The sequence below is a fragment of the Herpailurus yagouaroundi genome, unplaced genomic scaffold (genome assembly GCF_014898765.1).
Source record: "Herpailurus yagouaroundi ecotype Mexico unplaced genomic scaffold, PumYag 166, whole genome shotgun sequence".
Classification (NCBI taxonomy): Eukaryota; Metazoa; Chordata; class Mammalia; order Carnivora; family Felidae; genus Herpailurus; species Herpailurus yagouaroundi.
The window spans coordinates 21,719,113-21,738,172 of record NW_024412407.1 but is presented as its reverse complement, the minus strand read 5'-3'; the positions used below and the strand labels follow the sequence as shown (position 1 = coordinate 21,738,172).

Below are 19,060 nucleotides of genomic sequence, written 5' to 3'. Positions count from 1 at the left end.
AACAAAAAAAAAAAAAAAAAAAAAAAAAAAAAAAAAAAAATATATATATATATATATATATATATATATATATATGAAAAAAAAAACCAACGTTAATACATTGTGACCTGGTGTCAAATATTTTACTTCAGTCTATAAATATTAAATATTTTTAGTTTTTGGAATTTGGAAAAAGTAAAAAAGCCCATAAATTAACTATGATTATTATTTTAGCAAGAAATGTTCATGTAGTTATTCATTCAACAGACAGGTACTAAGCAGACCTTACTACATTGTATGCCAGAAACTACATGAGCTATTAGAGGATACAGCAGTAAATAGGCAAAGTCCTTTTCCTCTTGACACTCAGAGTGCAAGTCTTCGATTCAAATATTTATTTTAACTTACAATTTTTACTTCTATTTATCTATATGCAAAATGGATTTGAAATGGCCCACAGAAATACTGTAGAAAATAAGTAATTTTATGGAGAGGAAAAACACCTGCAAATAAAACTGCTTATTATAAAGAATACAGGAACTGCCACAAACATATTTCATCACGAATAAATGCGATCAGGCAGCCAAAAGTTACTTTATGGCAAGATAAAGTGTATGCATACATATATCTTATATATAATTTGTATATACTACCTATCATACTTATTATACCTATAACATCTGTCACAAATAAATGTTCAGTTATTACAAAGAAAGCCAACATACTGCCATGTTATCGAAAGAGGCAGAAAAAAGTTAACAGAAAAGGGGTTTACACTGGAAACCACCTAAAAACACAATGAAAGAGCTAAAGACCTAAAAATACCAGTTAACTACAAAACATTCAGACTAAGGTAATACTTCACCTGTTTATATTAACTAAGGCTAAGAGAAAAAACAGAACGTAAGAACATACGTGTTTAATTATATAAATATACACATCTATATTTCTAAACACAGACCACTGATGGGAGAATATTACATGATGCAAATCCATTTGAAAATCAACAGACCCATTTTTTCCTTTAAAATTGTTCAAATTTATTTAAAAAGTAAAAGCAAGATTAAAAGTTAGCTTTAGCTTTTTATCCTCTGGATAGGTAAAATTAATTTGTTATTAGAGTCTATTTTTGTTAAGAAGTGTATTACTCCTCTAATGAGGAAAAAAAGATTTTTATACAATAAAAAGTTATTAAAGCAAATGAAATCCATTACAGTAATTGAAATTTTAGCATCAATACACACTATGTACGGTTTTGCAACACATTTAATTAAACTTCAATAGGCAAGCAAAACAGAAAACACTTTAAAATCTACAATTATAACAGGAAGAACCCAACTAGGTGTTTTGCCACAGAGATGGCTTTGCGAACTCTAAATATCTTCTTGGCAGAAAATGTTGGCAATGTGATTATTTTTATGCTAACCCTTCTCAGCATTTATTATTAATAAATGACAATGATCTTTTCTTCCATTACTTCTGCACTTACCTCCTTTTTAGGACGATCAGACACAAGGCTGTCTTCACCAACTGCGTAAGTATGGATCAAGACCAGTTCACACTTCTGAATCTGCATGAGACTTAAAGAGAAACTTTTCACTTAGAATCTAAAAACACATAGTATGTAAAGAAACCAGGTAGGTAGACTATTAAGATTTAATATACTAAAACAGTGCATCTCTATAATCAGATACTACTGTTAACTAACACAAAAGCTAAATATTTAGAAAAACTGTATAATTGCTGTACTTGTATGGACATTTAGTAAATATATGAATTTAATTCAAATGCACATATGATACTTTCTTGTATGTTTGAAAAACAGAATAAAGGAAAATGTCCTATAATCAGGAAAATTTTCCATAGATAACTACCACAGAGAAAATGAATATATTACACATTTGTTTCCTTTTTTTTTTTTTTTTACTAATGATTTTTAAGGACAAAATCAGGCAATCCTAATCATTACCTATAAATGGTTATTTCTAAGAACACAGGATTTTCAATGCTAGAAGTCTTTTATTTTGAAAATGTTTTTAATTTTTGAAAAATTTTTATTTTGAAACTTCCAAACCTACAGAAAAGCTAAAGGAAAAGTACTATGCAATGAATACCCATACACCCTTAACCTAGATTCATTAACTGTTAGCTATTTTTGTTTTCCCTACATAAATATCAAATAAACGTTTTTTGACTAACTAGTAGAGCCAGTAGAGAATTAAAGGGAATACTACCAATTACTATTGAAATTATTGGAGTAATTAAAATGAAATACATGACTATAAAATGGAATATGTATTTCACTTATGATTATACTCACTGATCTGAATTTGCAGCAAGCTTGTTATGCTCGTGAATTGTTTCCTGGACACAGTCCTCAAGCATTCGCACATGACTATCACTATGGCATAAAAAAGAACAAAATTAAATAAACAGTAAGAGAAAAAATTAAACACACTATTTAGCTGTAGTATCTTGTGATAGGCACTTAAAATTACTTCAGTGAGGACGGTCTTCAGTATGCTCATTCACAATACCAAACAGCCAGCTGAAAAACTAGTGAGAAAAAGTCAGATTAACCCATATGATGACAATCTAAGCAGCTTTCACTGAAATGACTATTTAAGAACTGGATAAATACAGCTTCAGTATTAGGCCACCTGAGATATGCTTAACCGCTAACATGCTGTCCTGTTTTTTTAAGTAAAAACTGCAACAAGACATTAAAATTCCCTCAGTGAAAGAATTACTGTGATTAATGTCTCACCTTTTTGCATTAGTAATGCAAATTATTCGTCCTCTATTTCCAACACGTTCTGCATTTTCCATTAGTAGAGTACGAGCCTCATGTTGGTATTCTGTAATTTTACACAGGGTTTCCACTGCTGCAACGAGACCATGCAGAATGCTGCAGCATTCTGGATCTGCTCGTGGATTAGGAGGCCCAACAGCAGCTAATGCTGCCATTAGCTAAGTAAAAGGGAAAATAATTATGTTGACAAGAGTATGTACAAGTCAGACAAAGACATCACAGGAAAACTACAGACCAGCATACCTTAAAAATATGGACACAAATATCCTCAACAAAATACTAGCAAACCAAATCCAGCAACATATGAAAAGAATTATACACCATGACAAAGTGGGACTTATCCCAGGAATGCAAAGTTGACTTAACATCCAAAAATCAATTAATGTCAATACCAACACAATTTTTAAAAATCACACGGTCATCTCCATAAACACAGAAAAAGCATTTCATAAAATCCAAGACCCTTTTATGATAAAAATACTCAACAAACTACAAATAGAAGGAAACTCCTCAAGCAGAAAATAGCATCTAAGAAAACCTACAGATAACACCATGCTTCCTAGTAAAGCCTGTACATGTTCTCTCTAAGATTAGGAACAGAAGAAGGATGTCCACTCTCATCACTTCTATTTCACACTGTATTGGTGGGTCTAGCCAGGGCAATTAAGAAAAAGAAACAGAAGGAGCCAGAAGTAAAATTATCTCTATATCACAGATGACGTGATCTTGTATGTAGAAAGTCAAATGGAATCCACTAAAAAACTGTTAGAAATAATAAGTCCAGCAAGTTGCAGGATACATGATCAATACACAAACACAAATTGTATTGCTACATACTTGCAATGGACAATCCGAAAATAAAGGAAACAATTCTAATATAATAGCATCAAAAAAATAAAATACTTAGGAATAAAATCAACAAAAGAAATGCAAATTTTATACTCTTGAGAACTACAAACATCACTGAAAGAAATTAAAGATCTAAATGATATAAAACATCCCATGTTCATGAGTTGGAAGACATAATATTGTTAAAATTGCAACATTACTCAAACTGAACTACAGATTAAACATAATCTGTGTCACAATCCCAGCCGACTGCTTTGTAGAAATGGACAAGGTGGTTCTAAAATTCATATGGAATTGCAAGGGACTGAAAATGACCGAAACAATCTTGAAAAGGAACAAGATGGAAGAACTTTGCTTTGTATATGCATAAAGACACTCTGGAATGAGCCATGAAAAACTAATAGTGGTGGAGATAAACAGTGATGTGCTAGTAAATCAGTTCCCCAAAGTGTGGGGAAAGCCCTAATCTGTAGTGTTTGCCAGTATCTATGGTTAAATAAAATACCCCCACCATGGGAGATGTCAAGATTCACTTAATGCAAAGTTGGTGTAAGCAGGGTCCAGCACACTCATTGAGACAGGGGATGAGTTGGAAAGTTTTCCCGTTTACTAACACAAACATGTATGTGGAAGTGTACATATGTACATGTGTATGTATGTAAATTTTACTTCTAAACTATATAGGTATTACCTATTCATAATAAGTAACCAGAAAAGAAAGAAAAAAGACTGTGTATAAACGACTATATAAAGTCTCTGGTACATAGGAGAAGCTCAATAAAAAGTAGCTTTATAGGGGAGGGATTCTGTGGTCCTGAAGAAAGTAGCAGAAAGCAAGTTTAACTTTTAAGGTCAGACAGAGATGGGTTAAAACTCTGGCTCTGCCTTTTAATGTTGTGTGACCCTGGTCAATTCCTCCTAACCTAAAAGTGAAAATACTAATATAACCTGTCCCACATTAGTATAATACTTGCAAACTTGATTTAATTTAGCCAACAAAAATCAGACCCAAACTCCTGAAATCTGACAATTTTTGGTGATAAAATTTAAGATGTGTAGGATAGAGTTATGTGCTATAACAGAAAGAGCCCTGGACCCAGGTATAGAAGTCAAACAACATATAGCCCCTGTGGGCTCCATTCCTTCACCTGCACAATGAAGGAGTTGAAGCAAACGACATCTAAAATCCTTCTAGCCCCCAAATTTGTCTTTGATCTCTTCCACTTGTTACTCATGATTGTTGACAATAACTAGGGAAAGGTGTGACATGGATAACCAAAGCTAAACATTGAATGTGTTAACACAGGCAAGCTTATATATAATTTATACAACATGTCAATTATTTCATATAATCTTAAACACCAGTGAGCTGCTATACAGTTGCCTTCCGAACTAGACTGGAGTTTCCCCTTCTGTTCACGACTTAAAAACAATCAGTGTGATACAATGTGCCTTCACATTCAGAAAGCAGAGAGAAGTAGCAATTCTCTTATCATTGGTATATGTGCCATTATGAGATGCACAACTTTTACTGCACTGCAGAGGTAAAGTAAGGAAAACCTATGCCAATTTGTACTGATTTTTTTTTCATACACAACAGAGAGACTTCAAGCTTCTTTCACAGTACCTCTTGAAAGAAGTAAAGCAAAACACATGCCATTTCAAAAAGAAAATGCAAGGAGAATGTACAGAATCCTTAATATTACTTTTTCAAGTTAAAAAAAAAAAGAATAAAGAACATTCTGGAGTGATATAAATGCAAAGCCAAACCAATAAAAGCCTGCTGCTTGAATGAGTTACCTCAAAAGAATAAAGGGTTAGATATGTTTACATACATGATGATACTAATCACAACATTTTAAGACCAAACACTGGGATAAACACATTTTCTTTAAAAATGTTCCGTTTAAAACACATTTACAACATGAGATTATCTCCACTGAAGACCATCCATTAACAAAGAATTTTAACATGAAATAATTCAAACAATGTATTCAAAAATTTCACTAATGTCTGTCTCTCAGATACATCTTCATCAGTAAAGAAACCAGTAAACTGAAGTCTTCCATCCAACCAACAATAGCAAAGAACATAAGCTACCACAAACCCAATATCCTTAGACACATAATGTTTAAGAAGCACCAGGCCTATTAAGCGGCCAGCTAAAACTGGAGCAAAAGACTGCTCCAAGAAGTTTTTCAAGACAAAAAAACGAAGCTGTTACATTTCTGATCAAAATATTGGGAAGTTTTGTAGAAACATGAGGAAAAGCAGCAACAGATATACATAAAATTGAGCAATTAAGAAGGAAATGATAAATTGTAAGAATAAACAAAGAGTCACACAAGAAAGGAAATAATATGTAAGACAAATCATTATGTTTCAGACCTTAAACTTATACAGTGCTATGATACCTCAATAAAACCTAAAAAGAGAGAGAAAGGAAATAACCACATATACTACTTAGCTTAGCAGTAACACTTTATATAGATATTATAATGCAAATATGCAATTTTGAATTAACAAAAATTCTGACATAACAACACTGAGAAAATGAAGGAACGGCAGAAGGGAGGTAGAGGGGCATGGGTGGCAGAGAATATAAAAGTTAATTCCTCACTAACAATAATGATAAAAAAATAAAGTTTAAATTGAGAATTCTATCAATAGCAGTAAAAATTTGTTATTTTGAAATATGGAAGTAAATACTAGATGAGTTAGAGTTGAAAGTTTGCTTCTAGGAATTGGGGAAAGACTGGAATGAAGATAGCTGGCTTTCCTTTAGTAGTAGTTGTTTTAAAACTATGTGCAAATACTATAGTGATAAAAAAAAATCTTTTAAATCATCTTTCAAGAAAGTATTACCACATTCAGATAATTTTCAAAAATGGCCACAGCTCAAAACCTAACCATACCTCCTGCAAATTTTGGTCTTCTTGAGTCCAAGAATTTAAAACATGTGCTCCAGAGTCACTCACAATGAAATTCACCTGATAGATTTCAAAGACAGAATTAGTATTCACATCCAATTCCACTGAAATCACATCATATTTAAAATAATATGCAGTTCCTAGAACTGGTTTGCTGATTCATTCATTCACTTTATAGTTCTAGAATGCCTAGTATCTGCCAGGTGCTATCCTCGGCACTGGGGATTTGGAAATACAGTGATGAATGAAAGTTGTATCACTCACAATGTGGGGAAAGTCAGGGGTTTGTGGGTAGTGGTAAGACAGAGGGCAGTATGGGAAGAATACAAACAAACAAATGCACAAGATTATTTCAGTGAGTGACAAATGCTATGAAAAAGAAATTGGTTAGCTACTTTAGGTTGGGTGGTCTATAGTGGCAATTGGGGGGAATCCAAAACGACCAAAAGAAAACAGCCATAAATAGAGCTGGGGATAGAGAATTCCTGGTACAGCAAACGCAAAGGCCTCAAAAGGATGAAAAGGTCAGAACAGGCAAAGGGGTCGGGGGAAAGCTCAGAGAAATAAGCAGTAGCCATATCACAAAAGGCATTGAAAGTCAAAATAGTGCATTTGGACTTCAATGCAAACCAAAAAAATACTATCACAGAAGATGATAATGCTAGTAAGGATATATTAGAAAATACATAAAATGACGAATGTTCTTTTGGAGGAGGGTGAGATTCTTTCTTTCCTCTGGACTATATCATCTAATCCATGATCTTTTTTCCTACCATCCATGAAATACTAGTTTTGCACCCCTAATAAATGTGATAAGTAGCCTTCTCTCCTAAGCCTTACCTGACAGGGACATTTTACTAGCCACTTCAGTTACAGTATCTCATTGAAATCTTACATCATAGGAAGTAGGTGTTATGCTTACATGGGAAGAACCAGACTTGGAGAAATTAAGCAATATGATCAAGGTCACACTGTGGTAGCTGATGAAGCCAGAATTTGAACCAAAGCCTGCACCCTAAATGACTAGTTATCCTCCCTTTCGTATTTTTTTACCCTACATAATGCACAATTTACTGAAGGACTAAAAACACTTACATTTAATTTGGAATATATCTGAATATATAGATTCTCTATGTTCAGCCTTACTGTTACTGCCCTGCCTGTGCCAGTCTAAGAACTGGCTAGGTCCCAGCCTAGGCTGCTCCAAATGAGACAAAGCAAATCATCCACTTGTGGCTAACCAAATGACTCTCCCAAAATAAAATAGCTGAAATGATGAAACCTGAAGGTAATTTTCATATCTGGAATCTATCAATCTTCAATCTCTCTTCTTGTGGATAAAAACAAATTCCTCTTAGCATTCTTAAGAGCATTTCCTTCTAACAGCCAAATCCTGCAGCAGTTTAGTGTGCATTCACTAACACTATGAGCAGCCAGCCTGTTTAGGTTCAAATTCTGGTTCTGTGTCTAACTAGCTGTGTGACTCAGGACAACTTTCCTGTCTTTACCTCAGTTTCTACATCTCCAACATGGCAATAATAAACACGGCTGATATTCAGATCGTACACACCAACACAATCTGACATTGCCCACAGCCCACATCCTTTCTGCTTAGGCCAGCAATAGCTCTCAATGGTCAGTGCCTGTTCTATTCGGGTTATTATATACTTCGAATATTGTCCCAGTAATTAGAGTAGCTACCTTATAGGACTGTTGTGAGAATTAATGGAGTTAATAAATATGAAATACTTTGGATATGACTGGTATGTGTAAACGCACCATAACTGTTAGCTGTTATGATGGTTATTGGCCCCAATTAAACATACATAACATATTAACTGCAAAGAAGAGTTCTAAATACCACATTTTTAAAGTAGTAAACAGTTTCAAGTTAAATCTATAGTAAATTCTTATATTAAAAAATGTAACAGGCAGTTAAGTCCATCCCCCCAAATCATGATTTTTCTTGTACTTCACACTCACCAGCTTTTTGAAAGGAAATATATCATACATTATTCTACAATATTCCATGGAAGATTCTACTGAGCAAGTCCACAAGGATTTAGATATGGGGGCCAAAGGGATGATTCCTTGGGTCCTATTCTTCACCAGCATATCAAACTCGACATGCTGTCTGCATGATTCTGCCATGTAAGGGCAGTGATCTACAACAAATACTGTTTTATGAGATTCAGAAAAAATCTTCATTTTGTTTTAACCTGTAAGGGATAAAATATATTAGCCAAATGTCTTATACATGACATTTAATATCCTTAAATTGTTCCTAATTAGTGTCTCTTCCTCAAAAAGATTTGGTAGGGTACATGAATAATCAGTATTCAAAGAAATTTATCCAACAAGATTTAATGAGGTCATGACTAGAAAGTAGCTATCAATTCGAGGGATAAGCTACACCATATTAAGCTGTCACTCTATCAGTCACAGGCAAAATTACAGTCCATACAAAATTTTGCTTTTTGAATGAACTAAAAATTGTCAGGAAAAAATGCTTACAAATAACTGTGGTCGGTTGCCTTCCATAATACCAAACATAACAAATGATAAGTCCTCTTCAAATACACTTCTAATGATTCTTCCTAATTGACATCACACACAAACCCCCAAACTAACCCAAGTCAGTAGTTTTGGGCTTCCCTCCAAAAAGTCTTAAGACTTCTGAAAAAGGATGAGGGGAGCCAGAATTAACAGGAAAGGGGAGTGACAGCAAAAGGAAAGCCCCAAATATAAAAAACATCTCCTACGACAACTGCATATCGGGTCTTCGCATTAGGATAAAGACCCCAAATTCAAACTCTTCCCCCTTAGTATTTGAAACACCATGGTAATTTACCATGTAGAACAGAAAACTTAGTTGCTACCATTCACAGAGCTGGAGAGGAGAAACTTTTAAACTTTTTCTTATAAAAACTCCCTTGCTTCGCTAAATAAAACCTTATACTGAATAGACAATCCACATTCAAAAAGCACATGGTAAGCAAAGTGTTCATCAAACCGAATCGACTTTTTACGATCTAGCTATTTTCTTCTGCTTTCAAACACATTTCCCCTTCATGCAAACTCTTCTTTGAGAAACCTAGTCACATTCTGCTGGAGAGTGGGGGGTGGAAAGTACAAGGTGAGTGAATAGGGAAGACCTCAGGATCGAGGTTTGCTTACTTTCGTGCCTGGTCCTGCAGTGAAAACGAACAGAGGCTATGGACCACAGCCTCTCTGGAAAAGGCTGCTGGCTGGGTGGGGAGGGTCAGCGCACAGTCAGGAGTGTCTGGTACCAAAGACAGGGAACTATGCTTTCCCCGCTCATCTCCTAGCACACCGGTCCTTCCCAGGCTTCCTAAATGCAAGAGCGCGCGCGCGTGCGCGTGAACACAAACACTCACACACTCGGACTCGCGCGTGCGCAAAGCCCTCTTCCACAGCCCCGCCAAGCTGCCCTTCCCCCTCGGTGGGCCAGACGCCCAGCTCGCAGAACAGGAAGAGGGCGGAGCCAAGAAAAAAATGCCTCCGACGCTCAAGATTTTCTACCGGCTAATTTTCCCAATAACCCACTGGGAAGATTGATCCGGGCGACCATAGAGACTCCACAACAGCGAAGTACCAACCACAGCACCGCCTAAGCCAGCCACGCTCTCTTAACGCAAGGCCCTCCCACCCGGCCTCCACCCGGCCTCCCTTTCTCGGTTTCTCCACCCAGGCCGGCTTCCCCTGTCAAAACTCGCGACACTTTGCGAGAAGCCAAGCGGCAGCCTGAGTAGATTAATAGGGAGGGACGTAGAAGGGAACCGCCTCCACCTCTCGCGCATGTCTGCAAAGACCCGCAAATAAATCTCTGGCTTTGCCCCCACCGTAACGTGAGGAAGGAAATCTCGCGAGGTTTGGGTCCTCTGAGCGTGCAGGTCCGAGGCGGTCCGCGGAGGTTTACCTCCGGCCAGTGATGGGGCTGAGCTCCGCTGACCCCTCCAGCCGCATCTCCACTGATGGTCTCTGCTGGGTCCTGAGTCTGCTCGCTGAAGAAGGTGAACAGACGAGCGGAGTCTCTTCCCGTGGGTGCGTAGGTCCCTGTTAGCAGAGGCTTTGAGTCCTAACGCCACTGTTGACGGCTGCGAGGGATTGAGACCAGAGTAAGTGGAATAAATCCAGGGACATGAGCGGGCAAAGGGAGTCGGAAGTTTCCTTCCCCTGGGCCGCTCTGGTGCTTTCCACCTCTTGAACTGCTTGCCCCCTGTCCCTAGCCGCTTCCCTGCGCTGGTTACCCGCTCCTTCCTTTTCCCGGCCTCAGTTGTGAGCTCCTCTTTCCGGGTCTGAGGTGCGGAAAGTTTCTTGAAGCTTTGGCCGTAACCCTGTGTGGACGCATTTTCCGTTTCTTTTTTCTTCCTGCCTAAACCCACCTGGGTGCTGACCATTGAGAGGAGGGAAGAGGGACCCTTTCGGTTTTGAGTTTACCGCTTTGCAGGATATATCATGCCTATAACCATTTCTTGTCTCTTGAAAAACTGCCCTGTCAGGAATACTACTCTTTTCCTGGTTTTCTTCCTTTCCAATGTATCCCATCTCTCATAATGGTACCAGTATCCATCCCTCTGTCCAAACTAGAAACCTTTGTCCCTGATTCTGCATTTCCACTTGCACTGAACTGTATTATTTCTTCCACCAGAATTATTGCAGTTACCCACCCTCCCCCAGTAGTTTCTCCACCTTCATCCTTCCATACAGTTATTCTGAAATCCGTTTATGTCAGTCCTTAAACTTTGTCAGTAACCATATTGCTGATGGAATTAAGTCTTAATTGTGAGGCATATCATTTAGGGCCTTTTACTACCTATCCCAATTCATTTTATCTTTTTCCTCTCCTCTTCTCCTCCAAATACCTCGATATCCACTCATACGAGAGAACTGTTTTTCCCCAAACATGTCATGCACTTTCACAACTCTGTGCCTTTGTGTGTGCTGTACCATCTGTTTAGAATGCTAACTCTTCTTCTCCACCCCATGCCCCACCTGTCAAGACCGAATTCATAGATCCTTGTTTTCTCATACTCCCCCAGGTGACATTAATAATGCCATTGTGCTCCCAGGGCACTTGAAACAGCTCTGCAGTATTTATTAGGTTGTATTATTTGTTCATGTATCTGTATCAATTTGAGCTTGAGTCTGGAATCCTGTCTTATTCATCTTTGTAACAAAAGCTGGTCCAATGCCTGGGGGTATAGCAGGCATGATTTGGATGTACATAGCAGGCATCATGTGTGTACACATTTGTAAATATGTATACTTGTAAATACAAGTTCTAAAGATTAATGATAGAAGTCCTTAGTGCCCTTAAATAGCCAGAAGGAACCTTGTATGTTAAAGGCCCCTGATCCGTTTTGAACATGAGAAACTGTACTCCTAACACAGAAGTAATTGTACTTTTAGTATTTGTTGGTTGAGATTATGCATAATGGGAAAAAAAAAACTTAAACTTTTAAGTGATTTGCTATTTTATTTTACTAGTATCTGTCTACATTTGAAAAACAGAGAAATAAGTGGGTGAGCAAATTATTTTAGACTACAGATTGTACTGGGTGCGTGTACATCCATGTAACTTCCAATGACTCCTTGGCCCATAGGTTATAAATAACCAGTTTAGATTAGGTTAGTTCCTTGACTTGTCATTACCTGTTTGAATCTCCACGTATATGCAACTTATATTTAGCTACAATTCTAAGGTAAAAAAAATTCTCCTATGTCCTTTTAAATCCTGTTCTTCCAATTTTAAAATTTTATCTTCTTCAGGGGTGCCTGGGTTGCTCAGTTGGTTAAGCGTCAGACTCTTGATTTCGACTCAGGTCATGATCTCGTGATCATGAGATCATGAGATCTCGTGGTCGTGAGTTCCAGCCCTGTGTCAGGTTCTGCACTGCTATCACAGAACCTGCTTGGGATTCTCTGTTTCCCTCTCTCTCTGGCTCCCCCCCGCTTGCGCTCTCTCTCTCAAATTAAATAAACATTAAAAACAAATTTATCTTCTTCATAAAGCTTCAAACGTGTTCATTCCATCATTTTCAAAGACCGTAAAAAATTTTCTATGCTTTCAAATGCAGAAATATATTGTCGATAAAAGATGCTTATTTTTATATGTAATTTACATGCACTCTTTCTTGATTTCTTTAGATTAAAAGTTTCTAAGGAAGCCATAACTATGCTTTTTTATTTTTCTGGTTCCATATGTATCTGTTAACATTATGTATTAATTAATACAGTTAGTGTGCCTGAACAATCCAATAAAATTTAAACTAGGTTGTTAATATTTAAGGACAGAGGCACCTGGGTGGCTTAGTCAGTTGAGTGTCCCACTTCAGCTCAGGTCATGATCTCACGGTTCATGAGTTCGAGCCCCATGTACGTTCACTGTTGTCAGCACAGAGCCCACTTCGGATCCTCTGCCCCCTCTCTCTCTGCCCCTGCACCACTTGCATGTGCATACGGTCTCTCTCTATCTCTGTCTCTGTCTCTTTGTCTCTCAAAAATAAACAAACATTAAAAAAAGCATATTTAAAGAAATTTATGGTGTGTTAGTAGTCACGATATTTCTGTGTAGGTCCAGCTATGGGATAGTGGATTTGTGGATGAAAGAGAAAGAAGAGTGACTTGAATTTCTTTAAATTTTTCTTAACCAAAATGTAAAACTGAACAGCTGGCAGTTGGTATTTTGAGTGGGTGGTGGTTTCTCTTTTATCAGCAGCAGAATGTTCCGAAACCTCTGCCAGGAGTCTGCCAACATCTTTGGGTGGCAAAGTGGGCGAGAATGTGGCTAATGCAGGCAGGGAAAAACCCACTTTAGAAAAATTCCACCTGTAAATTGGGCCTACCTATGGAAAATAATGTAAGTGCACTGTGACCAGTTATGACAAGCACTATAAAGATAGGCAGATAAATTGAAAATACTCTCTTTTTTTACTGGAGTCTATTTTTAAATATTTAAAACTTGTTAGAGAGTTTGGAAAAACAATCTTCTTCCCACTCCACTTACCAGCCAAAAGAGGGGGAGAAAGCACAATGATTTTCAAAAAAGTTAGCAAAGTAAATGCATGTTATAAACTATTTTAAACTTCTGTTGTTTCACATACAGGAAATGAACATGCGGATTCTTAGAAACTCTGTGTCACTATTTTTCTAAAGTGTTAATAAAATTATGCTTTCAATTATCTGATGTTTATAATTCCTTTCTCTGAATAGGTATATTTTTGTAGTTATAAAACATATTTTAACTGTAACTGATTTTGACAGTATTTCATTATGCAACCTAGAGATTTTTTAAAGTGGATGTTAATTTTGAAAAACCTGTCAGTAAACATTAATTGATTTTATAACTAACTGTGATGCCCAATTAAAATGGATGTTAGGCTTTTATTAATCATAAGGGAAAATAGTTGAAATTTTGTGGGTTTTTGTTTTTGTTTTTTGGTTTTTGGGGTTTTTTGGGGTTTTTTTTTTTTTGGTCTTTTCTTCACTTACAGCCTCGTTTATTTTCTATTGCTGGCTTGATACTCAGTTTTTGTAATATCTTGGAAGTCCCATTGGTGAAGCATGGTCAGGGAATTTGCATTGTTTTTCCACCCGGGGAGACAGGTGGTTTTTACATGGCTAAAAGTAAACAGAGTCCTGAGGATCCACATTGGCTCCTGTGTAGAGCACTAAACTCAGGATCAGAAATTCTATTTCTGGTACTAGCTTGGCTCCTTGCGTTTCCTCATTGATGAAATGGGAATAACATTTGTCCTGTTGACCAAAAGAAGATAAGGTAGGATTCTTTGAGTTCAGACATCTACCAATGGTTTGAATTAGTTAAAATTAATAGCTAGCAGTTTGATCTAGAGTGCTCTGGATGTCCATTTAGTTGGAGAGAAAGTTGAATTAGGTTGAAGAGAAGGCTAAGAATAGGTAAACAGTTTTGAAGAAGAAAAGGGTAACTTGCTATATCAGATAGTAAGGGTGTATTTTACAACTGTTAACAGTATAGGCAGCGTGGTATTGTTGTAGAGATAGATAAAAAGACCCAGAGGTAGAATAGAGAGCTCAGAAACATACCCATACATTTATTGAGAAAACATACAATATGTGTGGCATTAAAATGAGTGGGGGTACTTCTTTCCACAAGAAAGAAGTGATTATGTGACATAGAGATGCTAATTATCACTATAATGGCAATCATATTACAGTATATAAATGTATCAAGTCAACATGTTGTACACCTTAAACTTACATAACGTTATATGTCAAATATATTTCAATAGAAAAAAATTCAGTGGCGGAAGAATGTACGATACAATAAATGAGACTGGGACAACTAGTTGTCCCCATAAGAAAAAGGAAATATAAATAGATACCTTCCTTCTGCCACACATGCATATAGCCACCAGAAGAATTCATGACAAAGACAAAACCTTGGGGACAGGGAATGCACGATAGCTTTGTCCTTTAGGCAGTGCCAGATAATTGGAAACATTATATAACCTGTTGAGACTATCTTCTTTCAGTCAGCATAACGCCTTTGAGATTCATCTGTATTGTATCAGTACCTCATTTCATATGACTGCTGTACTACAGTACAGTTTTTCCACTCATTTCTCTACACTAAATACCCAGAAGTAGTACTGTTAGGTCATGTGGCAGCTATATGGTTAACTTGGTAAGAAACTGCCAAACCATTTTCTGAACTAGCCATATCATTTTGCATTTTCACCAGCATTATAGGATAGTTCCAGTCACACCGCATCCTTGTCAGCACTTGGAATGTCAGTACTTATTTTAGCCATTTTATTTGGGGTGTAGTGGATCTCATTGTAGTCTTAATTGCATTTCTCTAACGGCTAATGACTTTGAATATATTTTCATGTGCTTATTTGCCATTTATATATCTTTTGATTAAGTGTTAAAGTCTTTTGCTCATTTAAAAATTGGATCATTTTCAGGGCGCCTGAGTTGCTCAGTCAGTTAAGCGTCCGACTCTTGATTTCAGCTCAGGTCATGATCTGACGGTTCATGGAATCGAGTCCCATGTCAGGCTCTGCACTGCTCTCTCTGCCCCTCACCTACCTGTTCCCGCAGTCTGTTTCTCTCCCTCTCTCTCAAAATAAATAAACTTTTTAAAAAATGGATCATATTCTTACTGTTACTTTTGAGACTTTTTAAAGTATTCTGGATAAAGTCCTTTGTCAGATATGTGATTTGCAAATTTTGCCTCACATTCTGTAGCTTGTCTTTTCAGACTGTCTTAACAGTGCGTTTCCCGGAGCAAACGTTTCTAGTTTTGATGAAGTCTAGTTTATTAAATTTTTCTTTTATGAATCAATCATTTGGTATCATGTGTGAAAAATCTTTGCCTAACCCAGGTCACAGTGATTTTTCTCTGCTTTTCATTTTACATTTACATCTGTGGTCCACTTTGAGTTGATTTTTGGGTAAAGTGTAAGAATTATGTTGGGATTAATTTTTTGGCATATGGCTGTCCGGTCTTCTAACACCATTTGTTGACAAGACTGTCCCTTTGAAGTATCTGTGTACCTTTTTCTAAAATCAGTTGACCATGTTTCTGTGGGCTTATTTCCGACCTCTGTTCTATCTTTGCCAATACCATGCTGTCTTGATTGCTGTAACTTTATAGTAAGTCCTAAAATTTGGTGGTATGATTTCTCCAACTTTGTTTTCAGAATTCTTTTGGCTATTCTAGTTTCTTTGCATTTTCATAGAAATCTTAGAGTTAGCTTGTCAATTTCTACCAAAAGGCCTACTGTGATTTGGATTGGAGATTGCATTAAATCTATAGATCAGTTGGGGAAAATTGACATCCTAGTATGTTGAGTTTCCAGTTTATGAACACAGTGTGTCTCCACTTATTTAGGCCCTTTTTTGTTTCTTTCATTAGCGTTTTGTAGTTATCAGTGTACTTACTCTGTATGTTTTTTTAGATTTATACCCCAAACTTTCATTTTTTGAACTATTATAAATGTATTTTTTAAATTTTGGTTTCTACTTGTTCAGTGCTAACAAATAGAAAAACTATGGATTTTCTTTTTTTTTTTTTTTTTTGCACATTGATCTTGTATCTTGTGACATTGCTAAAGTCACATGTTAGATACAGGAGTTCTTTTTTGGATTCTTCGGGGTTTTTTTACATAGACTACATGTTGGCTGCTAATAACAGTTTTATTTTTTTCTAATCTATATGTCTTTTATTTCTTAATGACACCAGTATGATATTGAATAGGAGTGGTGTTTGGGGACATCCTTGTTCCTGACTTTACAGAAAACATTCAGTCTTTCACTTAAGTATGATATTGGCTATATTGAAAATGCCCCTTAAATAAACATTAAAAAATTCAAATAAAGGGGGCGGGTGCCTTGGTGACTCAGTTGGTTAAGTGTCAGCTTCAGCTCAGGTCATGATCTCACAGTTCCTGAGTTTGAGCCCCATTTCAGGCTCTGTGCTGATAGCTCAGAGCCTGGAGCTTGTTTCAGATTCTGTGTCTCCCTCTCTCTCTGCCCCTTCACTGCTGGTGTTCTGTCTCTCTCTGTCTCTATCTCAAAAATTAAAAAAAATTAAAAAAAAAAAAAAGAAAGAAAGAAAACGCTTTTGTCAATTTGAAGCAATCCTCTTCTATTTCTATTTGCAGAGAGTTTTTATTGCAGAGAATTTGTTGTTTTGTTTTTTTGGTTTTTTTCAAATGCACCAATTAGTATGAAGAAGTGGTTTTTTTGTTTAAATTTTTTTTTAACGTTTATTTTTTTGAGACAGAGAGAGACAGAGCATGAACGGGGGAGGGTCAGAGAGAGGGAGACACAGAATCTGAAACAGGCTCCGGGCTCTGAGCTGTCAGCACAGAGCCCGAAGCGGGGCTCGAACTCACGGACCGCGAGATCATGACCTGAGCCGAAGTCGGCCGCTTAACCGACTGAGCCACCCAGGCGCCCCTTGTTTTTGTTTATTAATGGTGGATTACATTGGTTAATATTGAAATGTAAAAACAAACTTGATTTCAGGGATAAACCTTACTTGCTTATGGTGTATTATTCTTTCTATATGTTGCTGATTTGATCTGCCAGTATTTTCTTGAGAATTTTTACATTTATGTTTATGAGGGACATTGGTTTGTGGTTCTCTGTCTCTCTCTCTCTCTGAAGTGAGTGTGGTGTTGGTTTCAAAGTAATGCTGGCATCATTTTATGAGTTTGGAACTATTTTCTTACATTTTCTCAAAGAGGTCGCATAACATTGGTATTATTTCTTTATATGTTTGGTAGAATTTGCCATTAAAACCATCCAAATAGTGATTTTTTGTAGAATATTTTTAACTACAAATTTAATTTCTTTAATAGTTATAGGACTATTATGGAATAGTTACAGGACTATTAATAGTTACCTGTTTCCTCTTGTGTGACTATGTAGTTTGTGGTTTTAGGGAATTAATCCATTTTGTCTAAATTATCAAATTCATGTGTGCAGAATTTATTATTGTATTCACCTGTCCTTTTAACGAGTTAGGAATCTGACCTGATACCTTTTTTTTCATTCCTGACATCAGTAATTTATATCTTCTCTTTTATTTTTATTTGTTCCTTCATCAGTTTTGCTGGAGGTTTATTCACTTCATTTGCTTTTTCCAAGAACTAGGTTTTGGTTTCATTGGTTTTTCTCTATTGCTTTCCTGTTTTCAATTTCATTGATTTCTGCTCTTTTATTATTTCCTTCTTTCTATTTACTTTAGAGTTGATTTTGCTCTTTTCCTAGTTTCATAGTTTGAGGCTTAGGTAATTGATTTGAGATATTTTTAAATTGTTTTTTGTTTTTTTAATGTTGAATTTTGAGAGAGAGCAAGACAGAGCATGAGAGAAGGAGGGGAGAAGAGAGAGGGAGACCCAGAATCCAAAGCAGGTTCCAGGCTCTGAGCTGTCAGCACAAAGCCTGACATGGGGCTCAAACTCACGGACTGTGGGATCATGACCTGAGCCGAAGTCAGACACTAAACTGACTGGGCCACCCAGGCGCCCCTGAGATATTTTCAATTTTCTAATAAAAGAATTTAATGCTACAAATTTCCTTCAAAATACTGTTATACATACATGAAAAATTTTTTGATACCTTGTATTTTCATGTTTATTTAGATGAAAGTTTCTGATTTCCAAAGTTTTTTTTTTCCCCCTGAGTTACTTGTGTGTTAATTTTGGATTTTCTTATCTCTTTATTTATTTTAGTTTAATTTCATTATGGCCATGGAACATAATTTATATGATTGCAGTTCTTTTTCATTTGTTAAGGTTTGTTTTGTTATCTAGGATAAGATCTATCCTAGTGAAGATCCTGTGCACACTTAAAAATAATACGTATTCTGTTGTTACTTATTTTATAAATATTAATTCAGTCCACCCCATTGATGGTGTTTGTTCATGTCTTCTGTATGCTTGCTGATTTTCTGTGTACAAATTCTATTGAT

General features: G+C 36.4%; 2 protein-coding genes across 5 annotated transcripts in view; one reads left to right on the top strand and one right to left on the bottom strand.

Moving 5' to 3' along the window:
- Positions 1-10,265, bottom strand: part of INTS13 (integrator complex subunit 13) — a 27,060-nt gene extending 16,795 nt beyond the window's left edge. The window contains exons 1-7 of one of the 4 annotated variants that reach the window (XM_040488601.1): positions 10,138-10,265; positions 9,748-9,922; positions 8,554-8,789; positions 6,556-6,630; positions 2,747-2,949; positions 2,300-2,380; positions 1,469-1,559 (exon numbers count right to left, since the gene is read on the bottom strand). In XM_040488601.1, coding sequence (XP_040344535.1) covers positions 1,469-1,559; positions 2,300-2,380; positions 2,747-2,949; positions 6,556-6,630; positions 8,554-8,778 — 675 coding nt within the window. In that variant the 5' untranslated portion in view covers positions 8,779-8,789; positions 9,748-9,922; positions 10,138-10,265. Of the gene's footprint in view, positions 1-1,468; positions 1,560-2,299; positions 2,381-2,746; positions 2,950-6,555; positions 6,631-8,553; positions 8,790-9,747; positions 9,966-10,137 lie in introns of those variants that run through there. The other 3 variants (XM_040488600.1, XM_040488603.1, XM_040488602.1) reach the window with 3 other exon arrangements.
- A 338-nt stretch (positions 10,266-10,603) lies between these two features.
- FGFR1OP2 (FGFR1 oncogene partner 2) overlaps positions 10,604-19,060 on the top strand; it is a 32,116-nt gene continuing 23,659 nt past the window's right edge. The window contains exon 1 of the mRNA XM_040487862.1: positions 10,604-10,709. The gene's annotated coding sequence lies outside the window, so the exon portion shown is untranslated. The remainder of the gene's footprint in view (positions 10,710-19,060) is intronic.